We start from the raw sequence: 17,722 nt of genomic DNA on the forward strand, positions 1-17,722 counted from the left end.
AATGTCTACAAGAATTTTACTCCATTTCTGGGTGAATTTTTGCACTTTTATCGTTTTAACTCCAGGATGGCAAAATGCAGAAGACGTCATGGAGAGATATATTCAATACAACTTCAAATATGCCCTGACAGCTCAAGTGTTTTCTATATCTTCAGCATCAACAGTAAATGTCAGCTTTGGGTGTCAAAGAGCGCCGATGTTTAACAACCAAAACAAGAAGAATCACTGAAGGGCCTCAGGCTACTTCCACACTGCTACCGTTTTTATCTCCTTTTGTTTTGAGACAAAAACAATCTCCGTCCACACAAGAGTTTTAGCATCAGTAGCAAACTGATGGTCTTCTATAGTAACATGTCAATTTCCAGGCCTACCTGAACAATCCGGGAAGTGGAACATTGTCAATATAGAGTAGTCTACATTGTGTTAATTTCAATTGATATAGAGTAGTCTACATTGTGTTAATCTCAATTGTCTGTGCCACAGAGCAGAGTCCGCCCCCATCCTCCTGGAGGGTCATGATGCACTGCTCGGCGCCCTCGGATATCACCACCTCCACCAGGTCCTGGCCCGTCTCCGAAGGCAGCGAGCCCTCCGAGGCGAGGAGCAGAGGGGAGGGGCTCTCCGCCAACAGGCCGTCAGTGTGGACATAGACAACATGATGGATGTGACCCGAAGCCTCGTCATCTCCTGCCCTCGAGGTCTCAGTCTCTTCTCTCGCCTCCTTTTCCTCCACTTTTTCTCGTCCTCTTTTCCGCCTCACTTGACCCTCCTGCTTGTCTCCTTCTCCCCGGGGGAGGGAGTTCTTCTTGGGTCTGCCTCTGATCGGCTTCGGGTGACTGGAGCCCGAAGTCGCTAAGTCTTGCGCGACCTCGTTCTTACTGCTGCTCTTCATCTTGTCTCGATGTCCTCCCTCCCGCTCCTCCTCCTCCTGAGTTCCTCCCTCAGCCCTGTGCTGAGCTTGGTGCCGCAGCAGACTTTGTCTCACGGTGTAGGAGGCACCGCAGTGGCAGCGGTGCGGCTTCTCCATCAGGTGGGAGGACTTTATGTGTCTCCGCAGCTTGGTGGCCAAGATGTAGCCTGAGGCAAAACAGTAAATACATATAAATTAGGGCAGAACGATTAATCGTAATATTAATAGTTTTCAAGTCGAAATTTGAAAAACATTTGACAGAATGCAATAAGGTAATCGTGAAGACTCCGATTACTCAAATGTACAATATTTAGTTGAATGTTTGGTGTAACATTTGGTTTAAAAAATGTTACTCCTCTGAATGGCCGTGATTGCACGCGGGGCACGCCGCAGCTTTGGGCAGAAGTGCCTGGTGGAAATCAGGGGTCAGCCAGTCATGAGGTATAATCTGCCACTTGTAACTGTGAAAGGTCATTCATCAATAATGCAACCACTGCACTCAGTACACACGTTTTGTAAGGCTTCATGTGGACAACCTGTTGTATGCAGAACAGAACATCTGCAGTGAGATGTTGGTTGGGTCCCTGACGAGCTTTTCTCATTGACTCCTTTTCCACAGTACTGTGTCTTCGTGATCGGCATAACATGACTTAATTCTTTTAATTTAAATGAAAATAGCGTTAAAATCTCACATTGAAGTGGAAGACGATATCTCTGGCTCTGCTGCACTGATTTTAAGAATCTGAAAGCTTGATAATGTTTTGAGTGCATGTGTCAGCTGGATGTGTAGAAAAGTCACAGCCTGTTGTGTTGCCTTTGTGGTGGCAAAAACAGTTAAGGCTGGTTTAAAGCCACTATGTGTAGTATTTTAAGACTTACAGTACCCGCTAAAATCCCGGAGATGAGGAAAATTAAGGAAATCGCAAATGAGAAGAGATTAGAGGAGTGGTCCCCAGCTTGATTTATCCCTTTATTTTTTTACTTTTAAATTTCAATATCGTGTTCTAACCTTTTCCACAGACAGGGCAGCGATGGGGCCTTTCTCCAGTGTGCAGTCTCTCGTGGGACTTCAGGCTGTGTGGGTCCCTCAGAGATTTTCCACAGAAACTGCAGAGGAAACCTCCTCCGGTGTGGGAAAACATGTGCCGACGGAGGTCGGGTTTCTGGGAGAAGCTCTGGTCACACTCAGAGCAAGGAAACGGCTTCTCTCCGTTGTGACTTCTCAAATGAGCCTCGAGGTTCCCTGTGAGACAGTCAGAGAGACAGACAGTCAGCGATAAAGACAGACAGATGGTCGGACAGAGATAGAGACAGTCAGGGAGAGAGACAGTCTTAGAATTAGAATCTGGACTAAAATATTTGATAGTGTAATTGTACCGACATGGAAGTGAAATTTTGGGGCCCCACTCAGTTAATTGGAGCATGACTCCTGGGTCAAAAACCCCAACAGAGACCCTGCACACAGAATTCTGTAGAAGAATTCTATATGTTCAAAGGAAAACGCCAATTAATGCCTATCGAGCAGAACTGGGATGTTTCCCATTACGGCTAAAAAAAAAATACAGAAACGGGCAATTGCATTTTGGACACATCTTACTTTAAGCCCAAAAGACTGTCCTATAAGCCTCGACATGGCTGGCACAGAATGTTCTCAATGCACAGCAAAAGATCTTAGGTCCAGGCATTAGTTCTCTTTGGGCGCTGTTCCTATTTATTATAAAAGTAGAAAAGGAGTATTCACATAAAATCGTACTTTACCTAGTGCTGATAATAAACGCTGTGGCGGGCTCACGGCTACGGTAAGAACCGTGTGTTCCCCGCTATCCACACCTTTCACTCACTGATTACCTGTAACTTTCCACACCCAGTGCAATACTCCCCCCAAGTAGCCAAATAAATAACTGAATTAACCTAACTAAAAAGGTGGCTACAAATGGCTCCGACAAAGACACTCTTCATTTCAAAGCACTAAAAATCCAAAAGCTGAATCCTGAAAACAGTCCCCTCAATCAGCTGATGGTGAAACTAACTAACCAAGCTCCCATCAGTCAGCTGATGGTGAAGCTAACTAACCAGGCTCCCATCAGTCAGCTGATGGTGAAGCTAACTAACCAGGCTCCCATCAGTCAGCTGATGGTGAAGCTAACTAACCAGCATCCCCTCAATCAGCTGATGGTGAAGCTAACTAACCAGGCTTCCCTCAGTCAGCTGATGGTGAAGCTAACTAACCAGGCTTCCCTCAGTCAGCTGATGGTGAAGCTAACTAACCAGGCTCGCCTCAGTCAGCTGATGGTGAAGCTAACTAACCAGGCTCGCCTCAGTCAGCTGATGGTGAAGCTAACTAACCGGGCTCCCCTCAGTCAGCTGATGGTGAAGCTAACTAACCAGGCTCCCCTGGAGCAACTCAATACAATAGATAATAAAGCATTCAAAAGTTCAATATTTAGAACATTGGAAAAATTAAACAAAACACAAAGTAGACTAAATTGTTCTTTGACTCTTGACAGAGAATATTAATTGGCTGAGTATCTGCACACTACACTAGAGACTGGAAGACTCAGAAAGACATGGCTGCCCAGAGATGAGCGTATATGTGCTCACTACTCAACAGGTGAGGTAAAAACAGAGATACACTTCCTCCTCCACTGTGGCAGACAGACAGAGAAGACAGTCAGAGAGACAGACAGTAACCATTTGTCCAACAAAGTGTAAAGACTAGATTTACCAAATTACTGTAGTCACTTTGACAAATGAAACCATCAATTGTGGAAATTGATCAGAGCGGGAGATTGGCTCCTCAGAGTGTTGCTAAATGGTCTCTTGTTGTAAATAATCTAATAAAGTTACCCCATCCATGTAATCACAACACAATTCTGTTTTCTGTCTTTCACAATTAAAGAGAAATTTGTAATTCGGGGGAACACGTTTACTTTCCTTCCAACGGTCAGACGAGAAGATTAATATCTGATTTGGTAAAGTGCTCAATCTGGAACGTGATTAGCTTCGGTACTCCAAAGCTCATATAGATCTAGATGTTTGTGTTTGCTTCAATGAGCATGTCCAGTCCCTCATAAATTTTGGCTGACGGGACACTTGGATAGCTCACTGGGTTGAACGTGAACCCAATGTACAAAAGCTCAGTCTTTGCCACATTGGCCAGGGATTCAATTCTGACCATCTGCCATTTGCTTGTCATTTTTGCTTTCCATGTCCTTCCCCCTCTTTGTCCCCTTTCACACCAGCTGTCCTGTGTAATAAAGGTCTAAAATACCCCTTTTTTTTTTGGCATTAAATGCTTTTGTTTATACAGAAACAGAAAGGAAAAAAGGGAGAGAACAGGGAAGACAAGCTGCAAAGGACCCCAGGCCAGAATCTCACCCTGGTTGCTGGGGTTAGGACTAAGCCTTAATAGTACGCACCCTACCCGGTAAACTACCGGGGAGCCCCAACTTGTAAGCACTCCCAACATCTCTTGCAAGTTTGAAATGTTGGAAGTGTGTTTTTCTCTCTTTTGTTGCTGTGTTGTTGTCAACAATTTTCAAATATCTAAAATCAGTGGATCACATAAACTTCCTTTATCATTGGATACCATCTTGTCTCTAGAAGTTATCTAGTTCTTGAGAGACAGCGTTCACAGGTGTTTTCGGTTCTGCTGCTGTAGCAATATCCGATTTAATACATAGATAAGTTTAGCATAAAAAAGACGCTTTAAGTCCTGTCATTGATAAATAATAACTTTTTTCATTATGTTTCCCTGTAGCAAAGGACTGCAGACTGCAGAAGGGGAGGAGAGTGCTGCGTGCAATACACGACCGATGGCCGGCTTATACCCAGAGTCAGACTATAGTGGAGGCAACCCACCTCGCCGAAACGTAACATTTAACCGCAGCAGCATTTTCAAACAGAGACGGTTAGGCAGCTTGTTGCAGCTCCAGGATCAGTCTTGGGCCTCTGACATTACCTTTCTGACTGAAACACTTCCCGCAGTGCTGACATATGTGAGGTTTTTCCCCCGTGTGGATCTTCATGTGGTTCCTCAAAGAGCCGGAGTTAGCAAGCAGCTTAGGGCAGACTTTGCACCGCACCTGAGAGAGAAGAAAATGAAATCCCTTTTTTCTGCACTCATTTTAAATACTTTTAAATCAAACTGATGTTTTGGAAGGAATAAACGAGACCTGCATGCAAAATTTAAAGATGTTACGTGAAAGATTTGTAAAGTAGGCTGAGCGGTGCAGAGAGAAAAACCCTTTTTTAGAAACTGTGTTTTAGAAGTTGGAAGTAGCTGAGGTGAATCAGCAGAGATTTCTAAATGCTCCTCCTTGTTAATGGCGGATTTCAGGAGAGAGACGTTACAGAAGTGAAAAATGAATTCATTAGGCTGCACGGTCTGCTCCTTATCAAAACAGCTATCATCTGGAAATGTCACCACACAGGAGTGAACAAGCACTTACGAGAATCTGTGGCTTTTTCTTGGTAACACTCAAGAGTCATTTTTTATTCAGTGTTACTTAACACAACTCGGCATGTAGAGCTCTAACGAGTGTGTGTTGTATGTATTTCCTTCCTCATAAAACATTAATAAAGCCCATTTGAAATATTGTGCAATGTATTGCATTTGCAGCATATTCTGTGGATTTATTGTGTTATACAGTTTATGTATTTATTATACTTTAATTATTATCTACTTCACTTCATATTACACAATATACTGTATAGAGATGTTCCAATACAAGTATCGGTAGCGCCTTCGATGGTAAACGCTGGTATTGGTATCGGGAAGTACTGGAGTTTGTACACTGATACGATACCACGTAAGAAAAAAAAAATCTATGTCTAAGTAGTTCAGTGTGTTGATGTGCTGCAATAGCAACCATTGACACAATGACCATTATTGCCCATACTTATTATTATTCCGCATCTTTTTTTGTCCCGCTACTAGTCACGGAGCGTTGCCAACACGTGCGTACAAAATGCATCAAAACGTGTGTAATGATCGGGAATGGTGTGCCATCCGTGTTTTCCACACAAACTGCAAACAAATTGTTCTCTGCCCAACAGTTTTTACTCTTCATACATCATGGTTGGTCAAAATGTAGAAAACGTTCCGGTCGCAGACATGTAACTGTGGAGTCCATCAAATGTAAACCTTTTGCTCTGTTCATACCAACTGCCGACAGAAACTATGAAAAAAACCATCTGGAAGGACAGAGGTGGTTCCCTGACACCACAGAGGGGACAGCTGCTTTACAATTCTCTGAAATTTTCCAAACAAATTGCTCTCTCCTCGATAGTTTTCAATGTTTATAAAGTACATCATTATTGGTCAAATTGTAGGAAATCTTATACCGGTTGCAGACATGTAACCAGGGCATGAAATTAACACCTGCCCATCTGCATTTTCAAGCATTGTATCCAAAATTCAAGCACTTTTCAAACCTTGAAAACACAACATCAAAATTCAAACATTTTCAAGAATTTCAAGCACCTGTATGAACCCTGAAATAAGCTCAATTTTATGAGCAGAGTGTAAAGGCGTTTTGATAGTATCATCTGTAATAGCGATGGTCCGCCAGGTAAAGCAATGACATCATTGCGTGCGATTTACCTGGGGGGAGCCGGGAAAGCAATTAAAAGCAACTGAGATTCAGCCATGGACGGTGTTTCTGCGTTGAACCACTGCCATAGGTGCGCAGGTATTTATGTGTAGATACGTACCGTGATTTGTAACCGTACGTAGTCGTAGATAACCTGAATCCTACCGCTTCTTGAGAACTTCTGTCTCCACTGCGCAGTGAATAAATCTCATCAGAACCAGCCACTGAATTGGAACTGAGATAACTTTTTCCTTCACACAGTGCAGTTAAATAGAAACCCACAGCTCCCTACCTTCGGACGCTGTGTGTAAACCACTCTGCTGCAGTGAAGGAGGCGGTGGATGCGTAGGGAGGGGCGGCGAGCAAACGCCTTGCCACAGTGCTCGCAGACGTAAGGTCTCTCTCCGGTGTGCAGCACCATGTGCTCCTTCAGGTCCCGCTTCAGGCCGTACGCCTTCTCACAGTGAGGGCAGGAGTACGGACGCTGCCCACGGTGACTCATCTACAAACAGAACCATTATTAGTAGAAATAAAACTGATTATTACTACTGTTACTGTACCTAATCACTGGGGTGAGTAAATTGCTACCCTGCATGATGTTGAACCTCATAGCCGTCAAGGGAGCAATGAGTAAAGAAGAAAAAAAAAAAAAAAGACTCCCCATATCCACACACCCGCTGTTTTAAAATAGCCACCGGTGACGTATTTGGTTTTTCTGAACCCATTAGGCTGTCAAGTATTTCTTTTATGTTATTTTTCCTTTGAGGGACTGAATTAAGAGATGAAATAATACAGGGAGACATCCGTTGGTAAAGAAGCTACAGAGAGCCGCTGAGAGAAGGAGGAAAGAAAGAATTATTATCTGGCAATATCAGCGTAAACGTTGGGTGATTAATATAGACATGTCAGTACACAGATGGCAGAGATATGTTTGTAGTTTAGATTCATCACAGTTTGTCCTCTAGGGAGCAAAGTGTTTCTTTTTTAAATGTTCCGCTTATTATAAATCTTGGTACCAAATTAAACGGGGTGCCTTAAATAACATTTGTTTGTGTTAATGTAAAAAAACTAAAAAAAAGATTGGCCGATACATTGATACAAAAATCCACAATAAAACTGTCTCTCATTGTGACTGCAACATTATGGGGATGCCTGACATTATAGAGGAACAAACCAAGACTAAAACCAAACGCCTGGCTAGCTAGCAGCTATAAGTCAGGGCACCCAGATAGCTCAGTTGGTAGAGCGGGTGCCCATGTATAGAGGTTTACTCCTCGACGCAGCCGGCCCGGGTTCGAATCCAGCCTGCGGCCCTGTGCTGCATGTCACTCCCCCTCTCTCTCCCCTTTCACAACTTCAGCTGTCCTGTCCATTAAAGGCCTAAAATGCCCCAAAAAGTAATCTTAATAAAGAAAAAATAATAATTGTTTAAGTCACATATTGTTGTGTGCTGTGGTGTCTATATTGTTTCTGTTTAGAGTATGTATATATTAGTGTGTGTATATTGTTTGGTAGTTTTGTGTGTAAGCACATTGTGAGCAACGATGCTTCAAAGAAAAATTCCTCGTATGTGACCTCATACCTGGCAAATAAAGCTGATTCGGATTTATCCTGTTAAAGAGAGTTAGTTGTAGGTTATTAATTGTTGTGTTATCAAGTTACTACCATGAGTGAGAAGGGGGCTCCCATGCACAATTCACTCGTGGATTACCGAGGCCGCAATGCGTGGGTATTACAGTGAAGGAAAAATTAGTATACCGCAAATAACTACCGGTATACGGTACACCGAGCACTACCCTGCGGCAGCGATGTGTAAGTGTACTCGAAGGAACCTGTTACATCACATTGGGAGTGGTTACAGGACCAAGAAAGCACAAAGACATCGGAAAACGAGCGTCCATCCATCCACCCGTCCACCAGTGATGCTGGCTGTGGTCAGAGACTTCAAACTTTCCACCAGAGTAAACAGCTTAACTCTGCTTTTCCACCGAGACATTGAAACAGGTTACCCCTGACTTTCCCACTATTACAGACGTAGCTCTTTATAACCTCCAAACGTATTTTTTTTACAACGGCTTTTTACACATTGTAGCACTGTGACATATTCCTTTTATGCATATCCTTTTCAGATTTTACTGTATTTTTTATACTATACTTTATACTGATTTCCCTGTGTGATATTTTTATTCTTGGTCCGTAATAAGAAAAGCACGTAAAAGGGGGATAGGAATACATTATGAGTGCTTGGAAATGATTGATTTATTTGTCTTCAATTATATTTTTAATTTTTTTGTGAATTTTTTGGTGTCGTTTGGAGTTATTTAAATATTTGTACTAGCTTCATTTCCAGTGACATTTACTGTCTGAAATGTATTGGTTGTGTTGTTTTTTAGGTTCATTTTTTCAACTGTACAACGATCTGCTCGCAACTCTTAAATTACCAATTTTCAGGGATCCTTACTGAAAATGTTTCATGGCATTATTTATTCATGTTAATATACGAATATCTGGCATTATATCATATTTCTTAAATCCGCAAATATCAACAGAATATCTTTGGACCCAAGAAAGAAAGAAGTTCTGCTCAATCATCATTTACCTGATGGGCTCTGAAGCTTTCTGTAGAGGTGTAGCTCTTCCCACAGTCTTTGCAGCTGAAGGGTTTCTCTTCCGTGTGGCTGAACTGGTGTTTCTTTAGGTGGCTGATCTGGTAGAACTTCTTCCCACAGCTGGAACATCTGTAGCGTTTCTCTCGGACCTCCGGATGGCCCAAAGGAGCCGCCTCGGCCTCGCATGCTGCTTCAATCGCCTCCAAATTGGCCCCAGCATCAGGGTGCGAGATCTTCATGGACGCCACCTTCTCTGGGACAGATGTTGCGTGCTCGAAGGAACTCCGGCTCTGTCCGTCTGTCTGTGCGGGTGGGCCGGGGCAGGCAGGGTGCTGCCTCCCCCGGCTGGTCAGACAGTGAACGCGTCGTGGTTTGGCAGCCAGGCGGGAGCTGCAGCGGACGGGAGGAGGGGCAGAGAAACCTCTGTCGGACTCGGACTCTGTCCGTCTGTCTGCAGGTTTACAGTCGGTCTGTCTGTCTGCAGGTTTACAGTCTGTCTGTCTGTCTGCGGGTTTACAGTCTGTGTGTCTGTCTGCAGGTTTACAGTGTGTCTGTCTGTCTGCAGGTTTACAGTCTGTGTGTCTGTCTGCAGGTTTACAGTCTGTGTGTCTGTCTGCGGGTTTACAGTCTGTCTGTCTGTCTGCGGGTTTACAGTTGGTCTGTCTGTCTGCGTGTTTACAGTCTGTCTGTCTGTCCGTGGGTTTACAGTGTGTCTGTCTGTCTGCAGCCATACAGTCTGTCTGTCTGTCCGTGGGTTTACAGTGTGTCTGTCTGTCTGCGGGTTTACAGTCTGTCTGTCTGTCCGTGGGTTTACAGTGTGTCTGTCTGTCTGCAGCCATACAGTCTGTCTGTCTGTCCGTGGGTTTACAGTGTGTCTGTCTGTCCGTGGGTTTACAGTGTGTCTGTCTGTCTGCAGGTTTACAGTCTGTCTGTCTGTCCGTGGGTTTACAGTGTGTCTGTCTGTCTGCAGGTGTATAGTCTGTCTGTCTGTCCCCAGCAGCTGGGACACTGCCTGCGCTGTCTGTGTGTCCACCTGCTTTTGTGGGGTTATTATTATGAGTGTGAGCTTCAGGGTCAGTGTCCAGGATATTCTCTGCTCTCCTCTTCGTCAGACGTGTGGTTGGGCAACTTCTCTTGATGCGTCTGCGCGGGTGTCTGCGTCGTTCTTCCTCCCTTTCCTCCTCGTCCTCCTGTTTGTCCTCCATCTCCCCTCCCTTCTCTTGAATGATCCCTATGTTGGTTACTACAGTCTCTGGGTTTTTGCTGTGCGTCACCTGGTTACCTGTCCAACAACAAAATGCAGTGTAAAATGGTGAGTTGACTGAAAGATAAATATGTGCAAGAATTTTGATTAATGAATAATCATTGAAGCTGTTTGTCATTCAGAAATACCAAACAAGCTCTGCTTCCAGCTTCTCAAATGTTTTGTATCTTTAGGAACTTCATATTTTTATTTAATTAGAGAAAAACAAGCTATGTAAGGATAACCTTGGAATTTGGAATGGGCATTTTGTTGCAGTCCTACAAAGAAAAAAGAAAGTCCAAAAAAATAAAGATTGCAAATGCAATTCGGTCAGTTAGCGTTACAGTAACATAACACTTCATGTACATGAGGTTTTACACACTGTCAGGCTTGAGAACTTTGTACTGTACCAATATCATTTCTGCAGTTGTTATATTCAAAGTAGGGCTAAGCAATAAATCAAATTTTAATGGCGATAAATTATTATTCTGCACATTCAGTTTTACAAGTTAACTCTTATTTTAAAGGAAAAAAGTTCAACGGGAAAAGTATTAAGGACAGTTTCACAGTTCACAATGTTTTCACTGTTGATTTGTTTCACTGTTTCACTGTTTTTAAAATAACAAAATGGTAATCTAGGCACCATTGCTCCATCTGGAGCTTAGCGCGGCCCAAGACGATTGTGATTGGTTTACAGAAATGCCAATAAACCAGAGCATGTTTGTCTCCCGTCCCAGAGTGCTGTGTGGACTAGCCAGACCCTCTTCCGCAGCTCTGTAGAGGAAGGTCTGATGAAGCGAGACTACTACGGTACTGACCTGGAGACATTCATATCATTTCTCGAAACCCGTCTCTTTAGAATAGCTTTCACCCTATACAATACCGTAATATTGCACAAAAGTGCAGTCCACATGTATTTAGTTACCTTCCCTGACATCTATACATATGTGTACCTAGGAATATTTACATGTATGTACAGTATTTTCTTCAAAAGATAACATTCGGTTGTGTTTTTTCTTCTGTGAAACTTTACACTTGTTCCGATTTTATTTGATTGCATTTTTAATCTTTCATTATGTATTATTCATTTTAAAGCTTCTTTTCTCATTAGTGTGCTTCTTGCCTTTATTACACCTTTCCTTTCTCCCTCGGAATCTGACTAATATTTGCTGCAATAACAATGTAGAACTGCAAGGACCAACTGTTTCTTATCTTATTAACTTGCATTAAGTATTCATAATTGTGGAACTGTATGCATGATTTATACGCTCAATCTGTTTAAACAAGCACTGCAAAGGAGCAACAGTTTAATAAGATATCCACAGTGGAGCCACAGTCTGTTGCTGCTGGGTAAAGGTCCTCATTAATGTCCCATCAATCAGAGCACATAAATGCTGCTAATGGATTAGCAGGGCCGGGAGCATATCATTCATATTTATCAAATGTGCTTTAATGATTTAGTTTTCCTCCAGCCTCCTCCAGCTTTTCTCCTCCTGTTGAGTTGATCAGAGAGGGTTTGTCTTCACCAAGCACTCAAATGAAGCTAACGGATGTTTGTGATGTTAAATAATGATGGCGTGGAAATTCTGCTTTGATGCCCATTCACCTTTGTGCTCACAAACAGGTCCTTTCATTGAACTGTAACTGGGACTGTAATTATAACATTAGATGGTGAATTAGGTTTTCTGGGGTCAATGTTGTTGTTATTAAGTCTCCTCAACTTTTATTTTAAAAGTAAAAAGTTTAACGTCCCTCTAGCTCCTCCAGGTGGAGAGTGTGAATGAAATTAAAGTGGACTGAAGCAGCAATGTAATTTTTCACTTCATGAATTTTACATATACGCACCTTGAAAAACGTCATAGAACTTGATGTCATGCCATTGGGCCCCAAAAGACTTTCACCCAGAGACTTAAATAGCGAAAGTGATGTCATTAATCAGTGGATAGATTTTTTTTTTTAGCATCTCAACCCCTGCAAAATGACTCGTTTTGCTATTAGAATTTGATCCATTCGGTCTGATAACATTTGGAAAGTCTAGAGCCGCACAATTACGTAATTTAATCCCCATTCAAGTTAGCGGGGCGCTAAAGTGGAAGCAGCCCGCTTGGCCGACTCTATGTGCTTTATGGGCTGCAGAGAGAGGAAGTAGTGCCGATCATCCTGGTAAATTTTAGGCTCCATGAAGACTTCATGCGCCATTGAGCAACCCCCATAGGAATAAGATAAGATAAGAAAAGCTTTATTTTTCCCACAGTGGGGAAATTGTGGTTTACAACCGCAAAGATAAGAGCAAAGATAGATAAGTGTACAGAGATAGATAAGTGTACAAAATATAGCAAACAGTATTATACAATAAATCACACATGAATTATTAAATTGCTATTTGAATGAACGGAGCGTCTCCGCTGAAGTAGTGTCAATCATCCTGGTAAATGTTTTTTTTATTTTATGTTTTAATACATCCATTGTTTGTACCTGTGTGTCCATTGGAGTTGTCCTGTGTGTCAGGTTTGTCTGTTGTCTGACTTTTCACCACGGTGTCTCCGTACAACAGCAGCTCTGTTCCAGGCTGGATATCCTGACACACGCGCAGACACACATCCGCACACCCGGCCGCACACACCTCTCCACAGGCACACTGCACTGACACGTTCTGCTGGGCTGTGCTTCGCGCCTGGCAGGCAAATCTGAGGGGAAATGAATAAATAAACACAAACGCAAACAGAAAGATGTTAAACTAGGGATGCACGATATGACCTAAAATTTAAATCACGATTATTTGCACGATAATTAATCATGTTCTAAATCATCTCTCCTGAAGCAAAAATGCTTCCAGACGACGGACACTGCGTTTTTTTTTTTGTCCCAAGTTGCTCAGTGGATTTGGACTCGGTGTTTGAGTAATCCTCCATTATGCTTTCCATGAGGCTGACTGGTCCGGGCGAAGTCCTGAATTAGAACAACTTTTATGCATTTCGGTCACATCTTCAGCATTCAGATTCACTGTGTTCACTCGGAAGGAATCACTGCACATGGGTAGGCACTTCTAATGACATTTTTAACATGGTAAGAGGCTAAATACACTTTTAAAACTTGCCCTGTTTAAGCCTGTTGGGTGCTAACTCTAGCAGGAGGATAACACGGTGTAGGCAGCACCTGTCACTGCTTAATGTGAGGCGAGTGCAGATTTGAGTCGCGCATGCGTCACTTTGCGACAAGTAGCATACAAGATGCTAATGAGAGACTTCTGTAATGTCAATACGGTAAAAATGGACCCACTTAACCAAGTTCGTTCACTGCTAGCTACAGGTTAGCATCAAACACAACAAAGGCTGTCAGTTGAATGGCTTTTTGAGCTAACGTTCAATCAAACAATCATTGATAGCTACAACGTCTTTGAAATGATTCCCATATTATAGTTTGTAATGAGAAAAGTTTAGTATTATTTCATGGACTTCACAAATTTCAGTATGACACAATATGCCGTAAATCGTTTTAAATCTGAGCATGCGCAACTCACATCTGCATTCTACCAGAGCCGGTCTGACTCGACTCTCATCGGGAAATACGCGTTATGCCGTAAACCGTTTACATCTGAGCATGCGACTCAAATCTGCACTCGCCTCACATTGGGCAGTAATAGCCCCGATTGTTTTTGTTTCTCTCTACTGACATTACTCCACATTTACAAACAACAGAGCTACGTGTTGGAATTGACCGGAATCCTCCTTTAAACTGAATTTAAATATGATGCACGTAATGAAAGTTAAAGAGTGTTTGTAATGCATTGAATTGGGTCCGACATGAAGGAAAACTGTTTCATTCCTGTGGGTACGAATTAAACAGTCAGAGATTTAAAATATAAGATGTTCCCATATTGCATAAAACGTCAAATATGACATAGAAGTGTGGGCTTTATGATAATTAGAATTAAGCCGGCCCCTGTGGCTCATCACAGGAGCAAATGAAGGTGCTTTTTGTTTTTCTCCAGTTTCACTCTCTGGGAGAGAAAAACAGGGCCGTTTTTAAAATCAGGACACAACACAATACACCGCCTGCAGCAGGAGTAAGTGTTGGCACCACATACTCCAGCAGGCAGTAGAAAAAGAAAGAAACACACAAACAACAGCACCGACAAACATGACACACCCGATATGGTGAAAACCTGAAATGGATAGTGATGGCGCAGTGGATATGACACGTGCCGAGGGTGTGGGAGGTCTGGGCTCAATTCCCACTGTGATACATCAATCAACGTGAGCAAGACACTTAACCCGTAGTTTTCCTTACCTCTGACATATGTAGCAATTGTATGTCACTTTGGATAAAAGCTAAACGACATGTAATGTAATGTAGATATGAAGAGGAGAGAGAAGAACTGGTTGGGGAAGGGATGCTCTTCGGTGAGGTGTGAAGACAATATCAATTGGGGAGATGTATGGCTGTGCAAATAATGACGACGTGACGTGATTCACATATTGGCTCCTAAGAAGAACAAAAGTAATCAAAAAAAGTTATATTACTTTGCAAGAAAACTCTAATTTTCTCTTGTGTTATGAAGGGGAAAAAGGTTCAAAGGGAAAAGAAGCATGAAGAGAGATTTCACAGTTCTTTTTTATTCAATAATTGCAACATATTTACAAAACTCAAATAGTAATTGTGTTAAATAATCGTGATTTCAATATTGACCCAAAAAACATTGTAATGATTTTTTTTCCATACTCGAGCAGCCCTAATACAAGACTGTAAATAACATCTTGATTAATTTGAGCATCCTTAAATCATGATATTTTCATGAGTAATATTGCTTTCTGTATTGTTATTTCCTCAACTGGAATAAATTGTCAGTTAGTTAAATACTGCATTTTACTGAAGATACACAGTAATTCCCACAAAAGGATGTGGATATCTGAATACATTGTTTTATGCGTTACCATTTTATCCATTGATGTTTGCGCCTGTAATGATGCCTTACAACCTTTGTCTTTTATGATTTATTTTTTAATGTCTAGTATGCCGTCTACCATTTCATTTTAAAAATGATTGATTGTCCGCTTTTATAATTCAGTTTTCCAGCTAGCTGCATTACATTACATTACATTACATTACATTACATTACATTACATTACATGTCATCTAGCTGACGCTTTTATCCAAAGTGACTTACAATTGCTATATATCAGAGGCTGCAACCCTCTGGGGCAACTAGGGGTCAAGACCCTGTTCACACGTGGTGGTTATTGTGACAAACGGAGACCGTTCAAGGATTCAAGGAATCAGCAAACATACATGCATCTGAGGAATTTCCTGCAGTACCAGAGCAATCCTGGAAGTGGAACATCAAGATCATAAACTAGGTCTGGCTAGGCCACGGATGCATTCTGTGATGGCAGAAATAAAACCCAATCGTCTCGACGGTGGCTCTGCTAAATAGTCTCGGGAAGAAACTTGTTTTGGTGAAACGTCCAAAAGAAAACGCCACATACAATATAACTGGTCACACAAAACAGTAACATGAGCTATTTAAATTAGCTGGATACATAGTAAAACGTGCCATTCTTTTACCAGTGTATCGCTGTGGTTACTCCGCCAACAGCAATCCCACAATCGGCCCCAAAGTGTCCCAGTCAGAGAGGAAATGCAGTACAAATATTCTTTGTAAATCTTTACAATTATTTCCAGAACGAACCAAGCAGGCATCCGAATTTCCTTCAAAACATGCCATTTTCAGCATGTAGCTTACTGGATCAAGTTTGTTGTTGATGTTTCCCGTAGCGACGGGATTTTGAGGCAACACACAGAGAGTGGAGGGGCAAAGCCTGGAAATGTACTTCCGTTGATCCAGACTACCGTTTTATTGACAAGAAATCCAACCAATCCAAGTGAAAATATCTCTACAAAAATCTGATTAAAAAGAACAAAAGCCTCAGTTACTTTTGTGTGAATGTGTCAACTTACGTGATCCAGATTGCTCTTTGCAGTACGGCTTCATTATGTGATGCAATCTCCATCAGTGCCTACACAACACACAGAAGTTTTCACAATGCATGAGGATTTGATCTTTCATAAGGAGTCCTTTACAAATGGCATTATAAGTTCCTTGCTCGGAGTCTCCATTGAAAGCCTATTCACAACGCTGCTTAGAGCAACTTTAACTAAAGGCCGTTTTATGCTTCTGCAGAGAATCAACGGCGGGCCCACGCCGGACCGTGCGCTGTAGCCAGAAGGGCACCTGTGTGTAATGTAAATGTAACTCTCGGCCGTGGCTTGGTAGGATAGCGTTGTATCACCCCCCCACTCCTTTCCTGGATCATCTTCTCCATAAACAACATGAAATCAAGGAGAGGGTTAACTTTCCCTGCTACAGCTGTCTCTCCATGGTCAGAAAGAACAGGGGAGACAGTTTGTTTCTCTGACTATGACTCTAGAGTCAGTACTCGCTCCGAAGATATTCCCTGTCGCTCTCTCACACACTGTCTCCCCCCCCCTCCACAAACACAGCCAGCCAGCCCCCGCAGAAGCATAAAACGGCGTTAAGGAACTGAAAGAACTCCAGGGCTAAGACTCCATTGCTATGGATAACATCTCGTTTCATGAATGAATCATGAGCATATGTCCTATGTCTACAGGTTGATTGACAGGTACTTTTATATTTATGTCCATAAAAGTGCTGATTACCGTCCATGTTGGACTCAATCCCATTTAGTATAAAATGAAATAAAATGAATTGATTGGTAGGTTGTGCTTTGAATATGAACTTCTTGCATTGCCCTTGTAAATGATTGTTGCTACAGCTTTTTTTTTTAATCTGTGGCATTGCTCTGACACCATTTGGCACTGAACTAAGAAAAAGGCTTGACTGTCCTCTTCTGTCTGGAACTGAGATGAAATGGTTCCAAAGTAAACAAGTTGCAGCTGTTGAATGTAAAATCATGAGATATTTTCATTTGCGGTACTGCTTTTGGATAACGTGACCGGAATCAGGCCCAAACCAATAATAACTGTACGTTTCTGTGGAGGCTAAATATGATAAGATTTGAAGCATTGAAACAAATGTTGTTGCACTTAATGGGCCTCAGAGTGTTAGCTGCAGGATGGAGAAACAAAAGCCTTTTTCCGACCAAGTACTGGAGTTGCAGGAGCATAGTTATAGGATCAGTTCACTTCTAAACAGCTCTCCTAACTAGTCTCCCCCAAAAAACGTTTTTCTTCCATTTGCAGGTCAAAATGTTTGACCTGATTTATAGCTTATGTTTTGAGGTAGGTAGTTAATGTTACTATGCTAACACGCTGAACTAAGAGTGGGAACATGGTAAACATCCAACATAGGTGCTCTTAATTCTAATATATATATATATATATATAT

General features: G+C 42.2%; 1 protein-coding gene across 1 annotated transcript; it reads right to left on the reverse strand.

The window, feature by feature from the left end:
- Positions 1-438: 438 nt before the first annotated feature.
- Positions 439-9,655, reverse strand: LOC117939055 (zinc finger protein 408-like). The gene is made up of 5 exons (XM_034864131.1): positions 9,104-9,655; positions 6,797-7,006; positions 4,872-4,995; positions 1,920-2,153; positions 439-1,077 (listed from the first exon to the last, which is right to left on the reverse strand). Exons 1-5 carry the CDS (start codon positions 9,350-9,352, stop codon positions 449-451), a joined length of 1,446 nt encoding a protein of 481 aa, XP_034720022.1. The 5' UTR covers positions 9,353-9,655; the 3' UTR covers positions 439-448.
- Between the last annotated feature and the right edge of the window lie 8,067 nt (positions 9,656-17,722).

This window comes from Etheostoma cragini, chromosome 1, assembly GCF_013103735.1.
Source record: "Etheostoma cragini isolate CJK2018 chromosome 1, CSU_Ecrag_1.0, whole genome shotgun sequence".
In the NCBI taxonomy this organism is placed as follows: Eukaryota; Metazoa; Chordata; class Actinopteri; order Perciformes; family Percidae; genus Etheostoma; species Etheostoma cragini.